The sequence below is a fragment of the Raphanus sativus genome, chromosome 8, assembly GCF_000801105.2.
Source record: "Raphanus sativus cultivar WK10039 chromosome 8, ASM80110v3, whole genome shotgun sequence".
Taxonomy (NCBI): domain Eukaryota; kingdom Viridiplantae; phylum Streptophyta; class Magnoliopsida; order Brassicales; family Brassicaceae; genus Raphanus; species Raphanus sativus.
In genome coordinates this window covers 4535513-4554412 of record NC_079518.1, presented here as the reverse complement: position 1 = coordinate 4554412, position 18900 = coordinate 4535513, and the positions used below count along the sequence as shown (strand labels likewise).

The 18900-nt window shown below is 37.9% G+C and overlaps 3 protein-coding genes and 1 long non-coding RNA gene across 4 annotated transcripts; 1 reads left to right on the top strand and 3 right to left on the bottom strand.

Annotated features, from left to right (window-relative positions):
• Nucleotides 1-4253: 4253 nt before the first annotated feature.
• Nucleotides 4254-5362, bottom strand: LOC130498692 (uncharacterized). Its single transcript, XR_008937631.1, has 6 exons — nt 5278-5362; nt 5020-5191; nt 4810-4907; nt 4666-4712; nt 4440-4574; nt 4254-4351 (listed from the first exon to the last, which is right to left on the bottom strand). It is a non-coding gene; the product is annotated as an uncharacterized LOC130498692 (long non-coding RNA).
• A 2473-nt stretch (nt 5363-7835) lies between these two features.
• On the bottom strand, nt 7836-10289 carry LOC108833037 (spermidine synthase 1). Its single transcript, XM_018606483.2, has 9 exons — nt 9978-10289; nt 9810-9886; nt 9615-9737; nt 8981-9085; nt 8797-8869; nt 8641-8712; nt 8356-8551; nt 8138-8261; nt 7836-8040 (listed from the first exon to the last, which is right to left on the bottom strand). Exons 1-9 carry the CDS (start codon nt 10171-10173, stop codon nt 7975-7977), a joined length of 1032 nt encoding a protein of 343 aa, XP_018461985.1. The 5' UTR covers nt 10174-10289; the 3' UTR covers nt 7836-7974.
• Nucleotides 10290-13159: 2870 nt separating this feature from the next.
• On the top strand, nt 13160-15796 carry LOC108821224 (aldehyde dehydrogenase family 2 member B7, mitochondrial). The gene is made up of 8 exons (XM_018594268.2): nt 13160-13319; nt 13513-13650; nt 13773-13915; nt 13992-14145; nt 14249-14568; nt 14661-14834; nt 14919-15256; nt 15336-15796. The coding sequence occupies exons 1-8, from the start codon at nt 13265-13267 to the stop codon at nt 15607-15609; spliced, it is 1596 nt and encodes a 531-aa protein (XP_018449770.2). The 5' UTR covers nt 13160-13264; the 3' UTR covers nt 15610-15796.
• LOC108821222 (uncharacterized) lies at nt 15768-17852 on the bottom strand. Its single transcript, XM_018594267.2, has 3 exons — nt 16754-17852; nt 16556-16647; nt 15768-16473 (listed from the first exon to the last, which is right to left on the bottom strand). Exons 1-3 carry the CDS (start codon nt 17681-17683, stop codon nt 15882-15884), a joined length of 1614 nt encoding a protein of 537 aa, XP_018449769.2. The 5' UTR covers nt 17684-17852; the 3' UTR covers nt 15768-15881.
• Between the last annotated feature and the right edge of the window lie 1048 nt (nt 17853-18900).

Below are 18900 nucleotides of genomic sequence, written 5' to 3'. Positions count from 1 at the left end.
GATAATTATGGAGAAATGTACATATGTACATATATATTGATCATTCCATAAATTTAAGTTTAGTTAAAAGCCATTGGGTTAAAAGTGATGTCAAAAAAAAGTTTAGTTAAAAGTATATTTCTTTTAAAGAATTAATAGTGATGAAAATAAATTATTATTTTATAAAAACTATTCTTGATTTATAAGAAGAAAAGTAATTTATATATTAATTACACAAGCGTGGTCGAGTGGTACTGCGGGTTTGGAAATGTGATAAGCACTTCGAGTTCGATACCTACCAAATTCAGATTTACTTTTTGTGTGGACACACGACATTGATATCTATTTTTTATTGCGAGCGACCGAGTTTATCTGACGCCGGTAGACAAGTTTCCAGAGAATTAATCGGTTGAATCTCGGCCTATCAGACATTCAAGGTTATCAAAAAAAGAAAAGAAAAAGGTACTTAATTTATTTTGTAAGTAATTGCGATTAATGTCATAATTAATAAATATTTATCCCTTAGGCAAATTGATTTTAGTTGGCATGTTACTCGAACCATCTTTTTCTAAACGCTCTGAAACATTCTCTCTTTTCAATATCTTCAAAAGTGGCATATTTCATGTAATTTTCATATATACTTACGGTTCTGTCATGATGGATCAACCCGCTTGCTGTGGCGGGTGGCTATTTTTTTTTTTGTTTTACAAAATTATTTCAGTGAACGAATATATTTCAGATAACCATATTTTATATATGCTTTGGTAAAATTTTAAGTAAGCGGTGTAGCTGCATTTTCTTTGTTGTATAGAACTAATTTTGTTGACAAGTCCTGTCATGGTAACATAGAATAGTAATATGGCCTACGAAGTGCAAGTAACGTTTGAGGGAAAATAACTGTAGTTTATTGGTCAGTAACCAAACTTCCACACACGATCTCTAAGACTAAATCCATATTAGATAAGATGATTTGAATCAATCTTCTTGCTTTGACAAGAAGTATTATATCATTAGAAATATAATTAGTTATCCTCTCGTTTCTAAAAGGTCTATAGAAAAAGATATACAATGGAACAAACAAAAAAATGCAACATGCATGTACATAGTAGATAAAGTAAATTTATAAACGAAGAAGTCATTATTAAATTTTATAACTCGACCAAACAAAAATAATTAAAACATGTAAGCGCACACATTATCATATTGAGATTAGTTTTTAAGTTTTTGTTATTATTATAAAGGCACCCACGCTGGTCGGGGTGGCCTCTCAAATCTCCCAAGGGCCAAAAGCTTTAAGCAGTATTAGGAATATTACTAAACATGCTAACCATGTATCAAATTACCGGAACACCCTCAATTGGTTTAGTGGTTGGAATGTAATAACGTTGACATCTAAGCCGTGTTGTGTTTTCACGTTGTTAAACGAGGATTGGGTTTGATTGGATCCAAATCAGATAAACACTTGCTTTTTTCTTCTTCTTCTTTTGCTGCTTCTTTTTGGTTGATATCTTCGCCTTTTATTTTTAAATATAAAACAATTTATTTTTACAGCGACCTTCCACTCGACAGGGGCCAAGCGCGTGGTGTTACGACACGTGTAAATCAGAGCTGTGAGTTCAGACATTTGTGTCCGGAAAATATCTAAACTTTTGTAAAGGAGGGCACGTGGAAGATGAGTGGGATCTACATGGATGTCTGTAAATAAGCGAGTAAGAATTCGACACGTCAGCAGACATAGTCTTAGAGATTGTGGGACCCTAAAACGACTTTATCTTGGTTTCTTGGTTCAGAATGTTTCCTGAATGGATAACTCTTTCGGGGCGGGGGGAGAGATTATTTCATTTACGTCGGTACAATCTAACTAATACGCTATCGACACGTTATGAGAACACAACAGCTGTTGATTGACATTATGATGTTTTCGATCTCAATAGCTTTATGAAAAATTAGAAAACAATAAGGAATTACCAAAAGAGGAAAACCAAAACTAAGAAAAAAGGGTTACTAGTTCGATGCATCAGATAGGCAAATGGTTTGGTAAGATAACAATATTGTCGTGTTGAAGTCTTCACATTAAGAGTCTCGACCAAAACAAATATCTGTTGCTCGGTGTTGATATTTCATATCTCTATCGTATTTGGTATGATTCAATAGCATTAATCTCGGGTTGAATTTTTGCAACGTTTACTTTAGGGTCCCTTTACTTTACAACATTTATTATCTACTAGATTCGATCTCCGCGCTACGCGCGGATAAGTGTTAAAATTTTAATTTTAAGATCATAAGTTTTGGATTTTGTCTGGGACTGGAATATTATATTTCCCACAATTAGTTGAAATCTGATAGTTATTAACTACATGTAACTAATTAAAAAAAGAGTAAAAAGATTGTTTATAGTTATGTAAATAATATAATTGTTTTTTAATTATTCTGAAGAATAAAGTTTTTGATGTGGTCCATAATAAAAATAGCCTGAAATAGATAAAAATTAAGTTAGTTAACTTTATTTAAATAGGGTTTTAAATGTAAGGATGTGCTTATATGTTTATTTATTTCATATTATCACTTATTATTAACTATTCTCAGAATATAAATAATGTGTTCGAGTGTCCTAACATAGATTTCTCTTTAACAAAATGATCTATAAATTAGATTATATCATTAGTTCTTTAATAGAAACTACTTCTTCTATTGATGCAGTTTTGTTTTTAAAGTAATCAACTTAAAATTCTGTACATATACGTCTGTGCACAATTCTACAATAGCAACAATGTTTGCACTTGACTATTTTGAAAACTGATCCACTATGATTATAACAAATTTTAGTTGGATTATCCTTGTTGACAAAAAAAAGGTTGGATTATCCTTATTTCTTTAATGTTTTGTGTTGTGTGTGTTTTAAAGAGGTGTTTCCTTTCGGTGTGGCCTAGCCAAACTTAAAACAGTCCATGTGCTAGAATGAAGTCCCTAAAATTTTCAGGTCTCTTTTAAATGTTGTTTAAATAACCAAGCCTCATGTGACATTGTTTTTAACTATCACGTGTTTTTCTTCTTCATCACAGAGAGAAAACCTAAACTTTTTTCAGGCTCTTTCGTTTTTCACTCGCCATCTATGCTATTTTTTAGAGAGAGAAATTTTTTCTCTAAATTTTGGACCCTTATTCGAATAAGAAAAACTAAGCAAAATTATAGGACCATGTGCATTTGCACTGTCCGCGTATTGCTTAGAGCCGGTCTTGTTTGTGGTATCTATACATGGCTGCTGGTCATATCTATGGCAAGTTTTTATGTAGTTGACAATGTCTTTGTTTTTTTTTTTGAACTCACTTGACAATGTCTTTGTTAAAATTATAACTTAATTTGTAGTCTAAATTATTTTTTATATTATTGTGGCACAACCGTCGAATTATAAAGTGTATGAAAATCTTATTTTCGATGTTAAAATATCTAAAGTTATATAGTGTGATCCATGTGTACTTTGTATTGTAGAACGTTTCTACGTTGCTGTGGGTTTATTATTGGTTTAACGGGCCGAATTAATGGTATTCAACGGATTTATTATTTTTGCATTATCTTGATTTTGAGATTGGGTTTTTTTTTTGGGGGGAGGGAGGATGTTATTTATTTTTGGTATAAAGGTTACTGTGTACCTCCGCAATATGAGTCGTTATATAGAATTCTTGTGGGTTTGAATATTCTAGTGTTTGATGATGCTCTTTTGTTTTTGTAATCTCTTACCTGGTTTAGGCTTTGTTCTTCTGGTTCCATTGTTATTGTTGTACTCTTCTCTTGAGAGAGGTGAAAGCTTTTGGTTCTACGAACCAAAGCAAGGGATTCTTTATTAACTTAAATGAGGCAGGACAATGCCTTTCTCCTTTATAATTAGCTGTAATCTTTTAGCTTTTTAATTTTATTTAGGCACACAATACATGTGAACTTTAACCAAAAGAGCTTATTGTTCCAAGTAAAACAAAGAACTTAGAAGATTTTGGGCTTTAAGTGACTGAACGAAGCGACGACGTTGTTCATGTCTTACATGCAAACTATGAGATGGTTAACTGTTACCAAAACGAATTAAGAAGAGAGCAGCCTGATTGTTGGTTTACATTTTGTTCTCGGATCTGGACGGTAGGTGGCTTGGATCTTCTTGCAGGTTGGCTCGCCATTCTGGAAGAGAAAATAAATCTTGTTTACTTCTACTATGTAAGTGTAACCAATCAATGAAATCTGACAATGAGTCGATGACAATAACAAATTACGTGAGTTACCTTGTCTTGATTGCAGTAGTCATGGCCATGAAAGCTTCTCCGACATTGGTAGCATTCTTCGCACTTGTTTCCAGGAATGGGATCCCAAGTTCATGGGCTTAATCCTGTGTTGAAAGAACAAACATAAGAGAAAATCATTAAGAACAGTGTGTCAAAGAACCTCAACTGTGAAGCATCATAAAACGATATTACGTTGGCTGACTCAGTTGATACAACTTTCTGTGATGTGAGATCCCAACCCGGTGCTTGCTCCTATTCTCACTGGCGTACGACAGATTTGATCTTGACATTGTTGAAGCCCTCTTGGTCTGTTACATCGAATGCCACCTGACAAAAATGAAGTAAATATGATGGTTTAGAGTCTCATTCACGGATATCAGATAACATAGAGATAAGGTTAGTGTAATAGTGAATATACAATGATTCCATGAGCTTTTCTGGTGATGGCTCTAAGACGTGTTTGACCTGCCAGATCCCACTGAATAATCAGTAATGGTAATAAGAAATGAAAATTCCAAAATATCTTGAGTTCTACATGGATTAAAGTAATAAGTGGAAATACCAAAGCTCCTACATTATTCCTCATTGACAATGCACAGAAGTCTTCCGTTTTTATGTTTATTTTCCCACTGATGCTTCTCTTAATAGCTCCTTCAAAAACTGTAAGAACCACACCAATCTTTTGTCTGAGAATGTTGACTTTTCTTGATGGATGCGTTTCAACGGTACGAACCATATATCAAAAAAATGCTCAAGGATTATCAACCCTTACTTCTAGTCTTGAGATGGGGATGTTTGTAGAAGGAACCTGATCTCTGTCTTCTCTAGAAGAAGAGTCGCAGCCACCACTTTTAGACCTTTATAATGGATAATCATATAACCATTGGTTCTGTTAAGGAAGCACCATGTTGTTGGATGTGATTGGAAGTTGAGCCAATAGTTGTCTGCAGAAGAAACATAGAGCAAATTAAGAGCAGGCTATATGACAACCCTGGAGATTATTTGTTTTAAGATTTTTTTTTATCTTAACAGCGTTGGTTTTGAAGGTGGAAGTGGAGTAGAATTGGAAAGCTCAACATTATTTTGTGGTTTCTCTGCAGACTGTAAAATCTGAAACATGTTAAACCCAAAGACCAAAAGACTTAAGATTTACAATAGATTATTTTATGAAATATATAAGAGAATAAAATACAAACCAGCTTTTCATAAAATATAATCTTTGGTCTAGCAGTGTTAATCTTTTGGGTTTACTTACCTCAAGATGAACATTCGAATGATAGTTTGATACCAATTAACAAAGTATTTCCTACCACAGTCACCACACTTGTATTTTCCTACAGATTTCATCAGTTATTTGACCTTAGTTAGTATAGGATCTCAAATATAAACATAAGATGCACGTAAAATTATACAAATTAAGACGAAATGAAAGACCCAAATGTTTCTGGCAAGATTCAGCATTGGTAAATACCTTCGGTTCAAACCTGCTTGCAAAATCTTCAGGAGGTTGAGCCTGATTCTGAAAGTCATTAGCCTTGGCAAAGATACTACCCTACTCAAAGAAAGAAAAACAAAAGTAGGATTCAATCATAATCGACATAAGCTGCACTTAAAAATACACACATCAAGACGAAATCAAACAACTAAAACTTTATGGCAATCGATATTCAGAAACGGTAAATACCTTGGGTTTAAACCTCCTTGAATAATCTTCATGAGAGTGAGCCTGATTCTGAAAGTCATCAGCCTTGGCAAAGATATTTACCTAGAATATTTTACTGCCAATATCAAATCAATTCAGAGAGTTAGCAGAACTTGAAAACCCATAAATCCCACAAAGATAAACTGGACGGAGAAACCAGATGTGACATACCAAAGTCCCGTAGAAGAGTCTTGCGCTTTCCTTTTGAGTTCATCCTCTGCAAAGCTGTAAGAAACTCTCCCTTTCTTCTTCACATTTCTCCCTCGGCTCCAGAAACGTCTTCCCAGAAATTTTGCCACACTCCTGTACAATCCATAATCAGAAAATCTGGATATTTATCTGAAATTATGTGCCGAGCAAAGAAACTGAAATAAAAGGTGTGAATCTACCAACCTGTTCTTGCTGACCATGTCTCCGCTAATCAATAGCATACATAGTAATAACAGAGTACGATAAAACACATCAACAACGAATTAGACGAAGAACAGTGGAATAAAAACATCACCTTATCAACCTTGACGGAGGAAACAACGGTTTTACTTGGTTGAATCGGTATAGCGGAGGAGACAGCGGGCATCACCTTATGGACCTTGGCGGAGGAGACGGCGTTTTTACCGGTTGGTTGATCCAGAACGGCGGAGGGGACGGCATCCTTGCCGTTTGGTTTCTTCACAATTGGTTTGTCAGAGACTATGGCTTTCCCGACTTCACTGCGATAACAAATTGAGAGAGTTTTGATTGAAAAAACACATGAAAGAAGAGAAGAAGGCGAAAGGAATCCATTGAAAGAGTTTAATCAAGGAGTCATTAGAGTAGTTAGTGGTGATTTACTGATCGAAACGGATTCGTAAAGATGAGAAATGGAAGAGTTAGGGTTTGGTAAGGCGTAGAGAAGAGAGAAGCTCGTGGCAGAGAAACACATTGTTATTTTGTTTAGAAATAAAGCCCAAACGTGAAATGCAGTTGAAGTCCAGTAGAGCTAGATCACGGATCTGACGTGGTCAAAAGCTCTTCTCCTATTGGCTGGAATTAATTTGCTGAGGTGGAGGCCTTCTCCTTTGATCTTATTAGCCTTTTAGTATAGTATAGATTTTCGCATTACTTTTTTTCAGTGTAACATTTGCCAAACACCGTGAAAACATTCTTTGGACGCGTCTATTACGTTTGTGAGAGTTAAAATTGTATTAGTTGAGGAAATCGATCTGGTTTTTATAGTAGACTATGTTAGTTAGGAACTGAAAGCTTAATAGTATATACCAAGACAAAGCATTTTAATTCAAACCAGCTCACGTGGGACATTGAGCGTTAATCGATACGCTACATCTACGCTGAAGCAACTGATGACATAGCATCTTGCTTTTCTATGTTCTAATAAGAAAAAAAAACACAATCTTCAAAAAAGATGTGTAGTATCCAGTCACTGCTTCCATGAATCAAGTCAACATACTCAATCATCATATGCAATGATGACAAGTAATGTCAAAGAAAAAAATCCAGGGAACATATAAACAGTACAAGCAGCGTGAAGATAAGTGGATCTAGGAATTACCGACTTACTAATTTGATAAAAATATATAACGTCTACATAAACGACAATGAAATTACATCGACTAACTTGGTGATCAGTCAGTGTTGGTAGTCGTATGAAACATGTATATGAAAGCAAGTTGTCCAACATCTTGATTAAGCTTGACATTTAACTTCATGAAAGTCAAATTGATTTACTGTAATCTTTAGTTACATAAAATCAGCCCTGTTGATAGAATTTTAACCCGTCTGCGAATGATATAAAATGCAACTTTAAACCAAAGTTCGAGTTCTTAAATAAAAAGCTAATAAAACTTATCAAAATGCTGATAAGCCTTGATAACATGTGATGGGTACTATAATGCGAAAAGAAGGCATTATCTTGAAGTAGTGTCATAGAAACATGCTTGAAACAAACATAACACTCTAGAAACTGTAAAACAAAAAGCTTTTTATTTTGATAAATGCAACGATCCTTCATATACTTCTTCCCACTTTTCAATTGGCTTTTGACTCAATGACCTTCTTGGCGAAAGAAGGCAAGCAGAACGCAGCTGAATGAATCTGAAACTCAGAAAGAACAAAAGAGCACAAGTTCAAGTATCTGAATGTATAGACGCATGGAATGATATATTTAAAGAGTTTCTTTTTTGTTTATCACCTCAGCGTTGTAGAACTTCAAGGGTCCATATGATTTGCTGGAGCTGTCATCAATGGGGTTGACAGGGTGTTTGAAGTCAACGTCAGGTCCCTCAGTTGAACATAGCATAAATCCAATAACCCCACTGCAAACCAAAAAAAAGAAGAAATAAAATGACACACAATCTCACTAAAACATTAGAGATTGAATGAATGTTAAAAAGGTTACACAAAACATGCCTAGGGTACGTTGGAACACTGGTCCACGCGTAGTTCACAGAGCCCTTGAAGATCTCACGACAGTTGGAAACAATGTCTTCGATGATGTCCATGTGAAGCCACAAGCTTTCGGCCTGAGTGCACACAACTCCACCAGGGCGAAGAGCTCTAGCCACGGATTGGAAGAAAGGTTTCTCAAACAGCTCCTTTGCAGGACCTGAGACACACACACACACCAGCAACACGTAGTTTAAGAATCAAAAGGCTGCTTCTCGACACAACAGCAAGGGTTTACTCTGATGGTACCAATTGGATCTGATGAATCGACAATGACTGCATCGTATGAACCTTCAGCAGCATTCTTCAAGTAAGCAACACCTGCATTAGCAACCCTCCAACCATCACGATACTTCTATAGAAGATAAAACTAGATAGAGATGAAAGTAGCAGGCAGCTGTCTACCATCGCCAATGACGAGGTTGACACGAGGATCCTCGAATCCAATTGCTACATCAGGGAAAAACTGCTTAGAGACCTGAAGATTCAAAGATTGTGGCAGCAAATTAAAACTACACTGATAACAAAAAGCATTCATTGAAACAGGAGATGGAGGAGAAGGTGAAAAGGGTATGTGACTAGTACTCACATCAACGACCATTTTATCAATCTCACACATGTCAATCTGCTCAACAGAAGCGTGGCGTGCAACTTCCCGCAATACACCTCCATCTCCTCCTCCAATGACCAACACCTATAAAAGAACTAGAAAGGACACTGAGCAGGCAAAAAAGCAAAAACAGATCCTAAATAACAAGCTAGTGAATAATCATTTAAACCAGCTAAAACATTTTCCTTCAATAGTATTATTTATTACCCAAAAAGTAACTAGAGTTCTCTAGCTTTGCCTGAAGAGAAGGTGAGACAATGCACCTTTTTTACTCAAGAGGCCATCACTGTTTATACATCTAAAGAGGCTCAAAATGTTCATCATCATCATCATATACCTTTTTTCTCTAGTGGACATTCCTATCACCACTCTGGAGTGTAATCATTTACCCCCAGCTAAATTAGTTTCATCATATCTGATTAAATGGAAGTGTGCAGACTACTCTATTTCTTCACAAGTAATGATTTAAGTCATCCTACTTTACCGGAGAAGAAAAAAAAATGTAATCTTCATAACCTTCCATTACATTCCAAAGCAATAGTCTTTTGATAACATAAAAGTACAAAACACTCTCTCAAGAGATGCAATAAAGCTTTGATTAATTTTTTGTTACCTTCTTAGGGTTAGGGATAGAGGACAAAGGAAGATGAGTGATCATCTCCTGATAGGCGCATTCGTCTCTCTCCGTAAGTTGGATTACTCCATCCAATACCAACACTTTCCCATATGTCGCAGACTAAAGAAACCAAAGGGAACAACTCATAAACAGAGCAAAAGTCATTGTCTTTGTTGGTGTTGTTGGTGTTACCTGGAAAACAATAACATCTTGGTAATCTGATTTGCCTTGAAACAAAACTTTCTCAACCTTCAAAGAGTGTGCCTCTCCTGCAATCCCCCCAAAAAAGATATCAGCTTTTTTTTAATCAAAAAAAAAAGAGAGCTCCTTTTTACAATAAAAGAGCAACCAGAAACTGACCTGGCCACATGGGACTCATCTCGGAGAACCACCCGGGAATAACAGAGGAGAAACAAGCAGGCTCCTTCGTCTGCTCTCCGTTAACAGCCGGAGCTGAGTTATCCGTCTCCATGGAAGCGACGGCGACGGTGGAGTTATCATCTTCTTCTCTCGGTCGCTTCAAATCGGTGACGGAGACTTCTTTGGTGGCATCCATTGCTGCTGCTCTGTTCTGCTGATACGGATTAGGGTTTTTGCAGGATAAGTTTTGATGTGAAGTGAAGACTGATGATATATATAAGACGTAAAGATTCGTTGTAAGACTGTAAATTAGTATCAATTATATTGATTTTTATTTGGTGGTTATGATTTCCAAGGAGTTAATTGGGGATAATTATTATGTGATGATATAATACGGACGAAACTGCTTTTGCCCTCTAGGTCGTTTTCGGTCGTTCAGAGGTCGTTTTCGGTCAATTATTACAAGGAACAGAGAGAGAGAGAAAGAAAGTTGCCCTCTAGGCTCCGGCGAATGGCCGGCGCGTGAGCGTGCGTGCCGTCGCCGGAGGCCCTAACCCATCCGTCAAGTCGTCCGTCTCGTGCTTTCCTCTCATCTCCCTACCATGGCTGCTTTGTCTGAGCTCTGTTCCAGGCCTTCTTATGTCGGTGACTCACTGAGTCAACCGAGTCAAGCGGTGGTTCTGCGTCTGGAGTAATGACGCGGTCGTGTGTAAGCTCGGAGGGGGAAGTCCACTCATCGTGTGTTTTGGTTTTTCCGGGAGGCGGAGGTTCTAACAGCTCCGTCGTCGCCGGCTCTTGGTTCCGGGAGGAGGAAGTTTCTTCAATTTCTCTGTCGCCGGCTTCTGTTCCCGGGGAGTGAAGGTCTCCACGGTCTTGTTCCGCCGGCTTTTAGGTCGCCTAGATTTTTTATGGTTAGGGTTTGCGATCCGTTTTTGGATCGGGTTGTTAGTTTCGCTCGTGGTTGAGGTTTGGGAAAGGTTCTGCTCTCCGGTGATGGTGGTGGTTCGCATCTCATTTGTCTAGGGTTTGAAGTGGTTCATAGGCTGAGGAGATCTCGATAGTTCGATGGAATCTCCAGGCGTGCAGACAGTGAGCGACGAACGGTGATGAAGCTGTCCGACGAGAGGACAAAGCTTGAAGATCTGAGATGGTTTAGTCAGAGGCTCTGCGGGTGATGAGCTCCGATGAATCGAGGATCGGTGGTCGTGCTCCGGTGACGGTTAGAGACGGTGTTGGTCAAGTCGAGGCGGTGGCGTTGTTTTTCGTGCTGACGATGCAGATGCATCCACGTGTCCAACCACCAACCTCCTTGACGCATATCCCGATTTTCGTCGACCGGTTTCTATGTTTGGGCCTTTGGGCTTTTTAGATCGATTCGGAGTATGTATTGGGCTTGTTGGTTTACGGCCTTTTTTATGCATGTGGGTTTCGGAATGTATTCTGGGCTTGGCCCTTTCTTTCAATATAAAAACTTCTTGACGGGGAAAAAAAAAAAACTGCTTTTGCCTCGAATATATCGTTGTCTTGGCTTTTTGGTCTCTGTCTGTTTTTTCTTATTTGCATCTTCGTACTCACACGTTCACACCACGCGCTTTTTTTTCACGTGAAACGCATGCTTGGGTTCGAAACTCTACCAAACACACACAACATAGAGAAAGATTAGCAAGTGTCCCAGGTAACACAGTTTACACACAGTGTCCAAAGATAACTGGATAGCAGGACTTGGGCCGCTTAGCCTATCAAATTATTAGGCCCACTATAGAACACAGCTTTCGCAAAATCGAATATCATGCAAAAGAGCCCATTTTCACGAATATACTTTTTTTTTTGTAGAGGTATATTACGCTGATACACTTCGTCTGGAAACAAATACCGACCATGAATACTGCTGTTACAGCTTCATACGTCGTTTGCTAGTTGAAGCCAGGCATTTCGATTTGGACGGTCTACTAAATTTGGTTTTAGTTAGGCCCGAAATCTTTTACGAAAACGATGTTAGAAACGAAAATCACGTAGTGGAAAAACCGAGCTCTTTATTACTAAAATAAAGGAATGTTACAAATCCTTGTGGGCCTGGTGGCTAAGATTGTGTCAGTGACTGGATCTAAACAAATCATGATTAGTCGCGGTGGGCCTAGTGGCGAAGATTGAGAGCCAGTTTTAGCATACAACATGTAGTAGCAAAATTGATACCAGATCCCAAAAATTTCTCCAACTTTATTTTAATAGATAAGATGCAAACACAAACGCTGACTAATCTGTTGACAAAAAACACTGACTAAACTATATTATAATGATATAACTAATAATTTAATTTTACATGTTCACATAATCACATTTGATTAACCTCCTGAAACTGGGAATTAAGATATAACCAAAATTATGAACTATTTTTTCGTGTGGTAGGTGAACCACTCAAATCCACTTTCGTAGGAGTTGTATATTATGGTTTTCAAAATTGGAAAAGAATCGAGAAATAATATTATTTTCCTCTTTCCTTCTTATTTAGTGAATGATAAATAAACTAATAAGGTATGATTAGTGTTGTTCAAAAAAAAAAATGTATGATTAGTTATGATTGGTCCGAATGAACCGAACCAAGTGAGTCCGTGAGACCATATTTCCTGCTTACGAATTTCAGATAATTAATTTCACGATTTTTCTTGGTAATTATTCCATCCGTTTCATTTTAACCACATATAAATATTAATGTTTTTATTTATAAAATATATAAAATTATGTTTTCTTAATCTGTATATACAAATCTAAAACAACAATTAAAATAAAATAGAAGGAATACTAAAATATATCAAATTTATAACTAAATTTTCCAAATGATATAATGTTATTTACTTTTAGCAAAATTTAATAAAATAATATATGATTCTTTATTTTATGAAAACAATCTTCATATCTATGATTTAACATAATATATTGATATTAAAACTTACAAGTATAACTCAAAAAAAAAAAGGCACCACACAAAATGATATAATAGTATTGATAGAATGATACGATATAGTTTAGATTAGGAAAATATCTTTTTATGAAAAGTCGTCGCGAATAATGTTCTGACAACTGTTTCTCTTTTGGTCTTCTGACCTGTGTGAACGGATAATATCAAAACACTGTGTCTTCTCTTAAAGTGGTGCTTTTCTACGTTTGCTATATAACGAAACCATACTCAGTCCTCCTTCAGACCATTACCTGTACCGATACAAAGAAAGAAGAGAGAGAGAGAGAGAGCCTTCACCACCCACCACCGCGACACACTGTACTTAGTTTCCATGGCGTCAAGAAGAGTTTCCTCGCTCCTCTCTCGTTCTCTCTTCTCTCTTAGAGGTATACACACATATCTGATCCGATGCGATTTATTTCTTTTGTAGGCTAATCGCAGATCCACTTGTTCTCTTTGTTTCATCGAGAATCGCTATGCGTTCTGTTTGTTATTAATTTCGTACTTAATTGATTTCGATCGGTGAACTCCGAGATTTTTGGACTCTGTATCGATATGTGATTATGTATTCTTCTTCAGGGAAAGGCCCTCTCGTGAACAGAGGAGCTCGCAGATACAGCAACCTCGCTTCAGCTCTGGAAGACACCATCACTCCACCTGTGAAAGTCCAGCACACTCAGCTCCTACTCAACGGAAAGTTCGTTGATTCTGCCTCAGGTCAGAACTCAGTGTATATATATTACAAATGAAAAAAAACTATATATATATATATGTGTTACAAATGGACATATTATATTATGATTGGTTACACTTTACATTTGAATAATGATGTTATACAGGAAAGACTTTCCCTACATTGGATCCAAGAACCGGAGAAGTGATCGCTCAGGTGGCTGAGGGTGATGTAGAAGACGTGAACCGTGCGGTCGTAGCCGCGCGCAAGGCCTTTGACCAGGGTCCATGGCCTAGAATGACTGCTTATGTAATTAAACAAAGATACTTTTTTGTGCTTTTTTTAGAGTAATTCTCATGTTTTGATTTTATTTTTCTTCTTTCAGGAGAGATCGAAGATACTGTTTCGTTTCGCTGACTTGATTGAGAAACACAACGACGAGATCGCTGCTCTCGAGACTTGGGACAACGGGAAGCCTTATGAGCAGTCTGCCAAGATCGAAGTTCCTATGCTTGCTCGGGTGTTCCGTTACTATGCTGGTGAGAGTGATAAAAACCAAACATAAAAAATCACTAAATCTAATATTGTTGTATTGTTTTTTTTCTTGATTTTCTTTATTGTCTTTGATGAGTTTTTTTTCAGGTTGGGCAGACAAGATCCATGGAATGACGGTTCCAGGAGACGGTTCACACCATGTGCAGACACTCCACGAACCAATTGGAGTCGCTGGACAGATCATCCCTTGGAACTTCCCTCTCCTCATGCTCTCGTGGAAACTTGGACCAGCTTTAGCTTGCGGTAACACCGTTGTCCTCAAGACGGCTGAGCAAACTCCCCTCTCTGCTCTTCTTGTCGGAAGACTACTTCACGAGGCTGGACTTCCCGAAGGAGTTGTGAATATAGTTTCTGGATTTGGTCCTACAGCTGGTGCAGCCATAGCTAGTCACATGGACATTGATAAGGTTTTAAAAAGACACACATCTTGAAAACATTTCAAAAGATCTGCCTTCTTATAGAATTTTTTTTAGATAAATCCTCTTTGTACTATATACAGGTTGCTTTCACAGGGTCTACTGATGTTGGAAAGATTGTTCTGGAGCTGGCTTCAAAAAGTAACCTCAAGGCAGTGACTCTTGAGCTTGGAGGCAAGTCACCGTTCATTGTGTGTGAAGATGCTGATGTGGATCAGGCAGTTGAGCTTGCTCATTTCGCTTTGTTCTTTAACCAGGTAAACTAACTTATACTCACACAAACATTTAAAAACCAATACCTTCCAGATAATAATAACCTCTTCTGTGTAACTAACTCGCAGGGGCAATGCTGCTGTGCTGGCTCGCGTACATTTGTACACGAACGCGTGTACGATGAGTTTGTAGAGAAAGCTAAAGCTCGTGCAATCAACCGAGCTGTTGGAGATCCCTTCAAGTCTGGCATTGAGCAAGGTCCCCAGGTGGACTCAGAGCAGTTCGAGAAAATCCTGAAGTACATTAGACATGGAGTTGATAGTGGAGCCACCTTACAAGCTGGTGGTGATCGTCATGGTTCCAAGGGTTACTACATTCAACCCACTGTCTTCTCTGACGTCAAGGACGACATGCTCATAGCTAAAGACGAGATTTTCGGACCAGTTCAAACCATACTAAAGTTCAAGTACAGACCCAATGCTTAAACCAAACATATCCTCTTTGTTGACATTTTTTTCTGAGTGGACTTTACTAATGTGTCTTAGGGATCTGGATGAGGTGATTGCAAGGGCGAACAACTCAAGGTACGGTTTAGCTGCAGGAGTGTTCACACAGAATCTGGACACAGCGAATAGGTTGATGAGAGCACTCAGGGTTGGAAGCGTTTGGATAAACTGTTTCGATGTGTTTGATGCCACGATTCCATTCGGAGGGTATAAGATGAGTGGCATTGGAAGAGAGAAAGGTATCTACAGTCTCAACAATTACTTGCAAGTCAAGGCTGTTGTCACTTCCATCAAGAACCCCGCTTGGCTCTAAAAAGGTTTCTCTCTCCCTTTTATGGCTAATAATGGTGAAAACCTTGAGTTGTACCTTCTCTAGGTTTTCTAGATTATGATGATAAATTTTACACATTGTGTGATGTATGAATATTGGGAAATAACCACTATTTATAAACTTGAATAAAAACAATAGAATCAATGAATCATTATTTATTTCTCTATAAGCAGTGGAAACTTAAAGCCTTTTCACAGTAGTAGTAGAAGTGTGGAACAACATTAAAAAAAAAATCTCAGTATCTTCTGCACTATTTATGGATTCTTCATTTTGATTCTGAGCTTTCTAGTGATCTGTGATGCTTTTGGATGTACCTGCCGTCTAGTGTTATTATCAGCAGACTGTTCTGTTTCCACCCAGTTTACAACTTGTAGAATAAGAGACTGTGGAACCTTCTTAACATCTGCATCACCTGTGCTTTTGCACTTCTTCATCCCTTTCTCTAGAGCCTTCTCTATAAACTCCATGAACCAATTTGCAGCTTCTTTCTCTGTCTCTTTAGCCAACCTCGCTGTGTTTCCTAACCCAGAAGAAGGAGGAGGAGCTGAGGGGTTCTTGTTCTCGTCGTTTGATCGTAACTGCTTGTGGTTTTGCTGCTGCTTCAGTGCAGTAGTTCTTCTCTTCGATGCAGTCTTCTCCTGGTCAATAGAGTTGTGCTGTATTTCGTTAAGTATCGATCCATCTTCAGATTTGTGGTCAGTAGTAGTAGCTGATGAAACAGCAGTTGCTTCAATGGAAGAGATCTCGCTCATGGTTTCAGATATCTGCTTGTGGAACTCCAAGAACTTCTCGAAGCAAGCAGCAGGGCAATCAGGTTTTGCTGATTTGCTCAGATTGGCTAGTGTCCTGTATTTCCACATTTTCAGACTCAAACCCCCATAGAATCATACCAAATGAAAAAAAAAAAAAGGAGATCCAATTTGTATACTTGAGATGACGAACAACTGTTTCAGTGACAGTAGCTTCTCTCAATGCCTGAAGAGCTATCTTCTGAGCCGTCTCCCTCTGCTGCATAGCTTCCTGTGCGCACATCAAAATACAATCATCTCTCAGTATCACCACCCCCAAACAAAATTCTTAAAAACACTTTGCTAACTTTTTAAGACTGTAACAAGTTGAATCTCACCTTTCCCAGTGTGCTGAGTCTTCCCGTTAGACTCCAACTCTTCTCTGTTTTCTCCAGTAGCTTACTCTGCTTCGGAGAAGCCAATTTCGAAATAGACTTTGGAGCATCTCTCTCTTCTTCCATCAGCGCAGCTGCTGCTGTAGCTCGTCTAGTGCGTGTACTCGGAGGCGGTGAGTTGCTTTTCTTCGCCGATTTAATAGGACTAAGAAGAGCAGAGGAAACAGAGATCATCTTATCTCTATCGCAAACACTCCTACTCCTCGGAAACTTCGAGCTCGATGATGGCGGCACAACACAGCTCTTCCTCATCATCGAAGCAGGGCTCTCCCCCTTCAAATCCCCCATCTTCCCCAACAAACCTCCTCCGTAAGAACACCTAACCCCACCTGGAGACCTCCCTCTAGTCGTCATCGGAGACGCCGCCGCCGCAAACCTCCTCTGTTTCGCCGGAGTACACTGATCAAAATCCAAAGGCGCAGACTTTAACACAAAAGGAGACGACCCAACGTCCCCGTTTTGACCCCAAGACCCCCTCCTCGGCCTCGAACCAGTCTCCTCCTTCCCTCTCGCGCCACCCACCTCGGGAGTCCCGAGCAGAGGATGCCGCCCAGGGATCGGCCTAGCTCCCTGGACGATCGGAACCGGTGTCCCCGGATCGAGCCTGTCGACGTATATGAACTGGCCGAGCTGCATCTTGTTGCTCAGCACGACGTCGTCTTGGTCGGAGGGGAGGGTGACGTAGATGGAGTGGGAAGAGTCGGAGAGTTTGATGAAGAAGCCCTGTTTCGGGAGGAGGTTCTTCTCGTCGAGATCGATCGGGACTATGTCCGTGACTTGGAGGAGAGAGCTTCTGTGTTCTCCGGTGGGTTTGACTCCGGTTTTCATGCCGTCGATTAGCTTCTGGAGGATCCCTGGAGCTAGAGCCGCCATTGTTGCCGAGAGAAGTTTTCTTGAGATTGAGATTCAAGAGATTGGGGTTTAGATTTGGAAAGATTTAGTTTTGATTTGGATTTGATTTTGATATGAAGATTGAGTTGATTTGATTGAGAAAGTTAGGGTTTTTTTCTTTAACTTAGCCGCGGAGAGGCTAACGGTAAGATACAATAAAAGCAAGTTTTTTGAATGATAAAAGGTGTTGGAACGTTGTGATGTAACGGTCGAATTGGTATGGTGGGGACGGTCTCATGAGTGTATTGTATTGTATTTAGGTTAATTATTTTATTTGATTTGTACTACGGTTTGATGATTATCGGCTGTATTTATACGCTTCTTTACTTATCTATTTGTTAATTAATACTAAATTAGCAATTAACAATGGGTTACTGACTCTGTTTTTCTCCAAAAGATTGAGGAATTGGTACTACTGTATATATTTCGTTTGGATATGGATGAAAAATATTTCACGATCATTAACTTTCTACACTTTTAAAAAATATATTATTTGCACTAAATTTTATAAATCATTATATTCAAAAGTACTAGTTTGCAGTCGTGAAAACATCATTGTTGAGCTAATTCTAAAAGTACAGTAATCAGTTTTGCTATTAGTATTAGTAGCATCCTGTCACTGTTCTGTGTGTAAGGGTGGACAAAAAAACCAAATCCGAAAATCTAAACCGAAGCAATCCAGAAGATGAATTTGTACCAAATTTACGTAGATACCAAATGACTTGTTCTACATTATTTTGAACTAGATATGGATCCGTGCGTTGCATAGATTTTATTTGATGTTTTAATTCACGAACATATAAAAATATTGGAAATATTTTTCTCACGTTAGTTCTTGGATTTTCAGTATATATTGATGACATTTTAATAACAATAATCTGTTTTCTTACATAATTTTTTATTGATATTCTATTTTAATAACAATGGTGTTTTAAATAGTACATTGATATTTATATTTTTTAATAAATACTTCCCTTTTTATAAATTTTCAAAATAATATTAGCTATAATTGAAATATATAGAACTGTGAACTCTTTATATTGTTTATATTGTGTAAGAAAACTAAAAACGACACAATTAAAAATATTAATATTACATAACACCAGTCAATATTTTTTATCGATAGTCAGCTAAATATCGAATATATTTCTAGATAAAACATCAAATTTATTTACTTTAACATTCATGGTGTGACTTTA

Bases quoted from the DNA above. Each gene is read 5' to 3' on its own strand.
- LOC108833037 (XM_018606483.2), bottom strand. From the start codon at position 10,173: ATGGATGCCACCAAAGAAGTCTCCGTCACCGATTTGAAGCGACCGAGA. The intron at 8,713-8,796 runs GTAGACAGCTGC...TTGCTAATGCAG, and splicing joins CAACCTCGTCATTGGCGATG to GTGTTGCTTACTTGAAGAAT. The intron at 8,041-8,137 runs GTGATAAACAAA...TCTGAGTTTCAG, and splicing joins TGAAGTTCTACAACGCTGAG to ATTCATTCAGCTGCGTTCTG.
- LOC108821224 (XM_018594268.2), top strand. From the start codon at position 13,265: ATGGCGTCAAGAAGAGTTTCCTCGCTCCTCTCTCGTTCTCTCTTCTCT. The intron at 13,651-13,772 runs GTCAGAACTCAG...GATGTTATACAG, and splicing joins GTTCGTTGATTCTGCCTCAG to GAAAGACTTTCCCTACATTG. The intron at 13,916-13,991 runs GTAATTAAACAA...TTCTTCTTTCAG, and splicing joins GGCCTAGAATGACTGCTTAT to GAGAGATCGAAGATACTGTT.
- LOC108821222 (XM_018594267.2), bottom strand. From the start codon at position 17,683: ATGGCGGCTCTAGCTCCAGGGATCCTCCAGAAGCTAATCGACGGCATG. The intron at 16,648-16,753 runs GTGAGATTCAAC...ATGTGCGCACAG, and splicing joins GACTCAGCACACTGGGAAAG to GAAGCTATGCAGCAGAGGGA. The intron at 16,474-16,555 runs GTATACAAATTG...GTGGAAATACAG, and splicing joins ACAGTTGTTCGTCATCTCAA to GACACTAGCCAATCTGAGCA.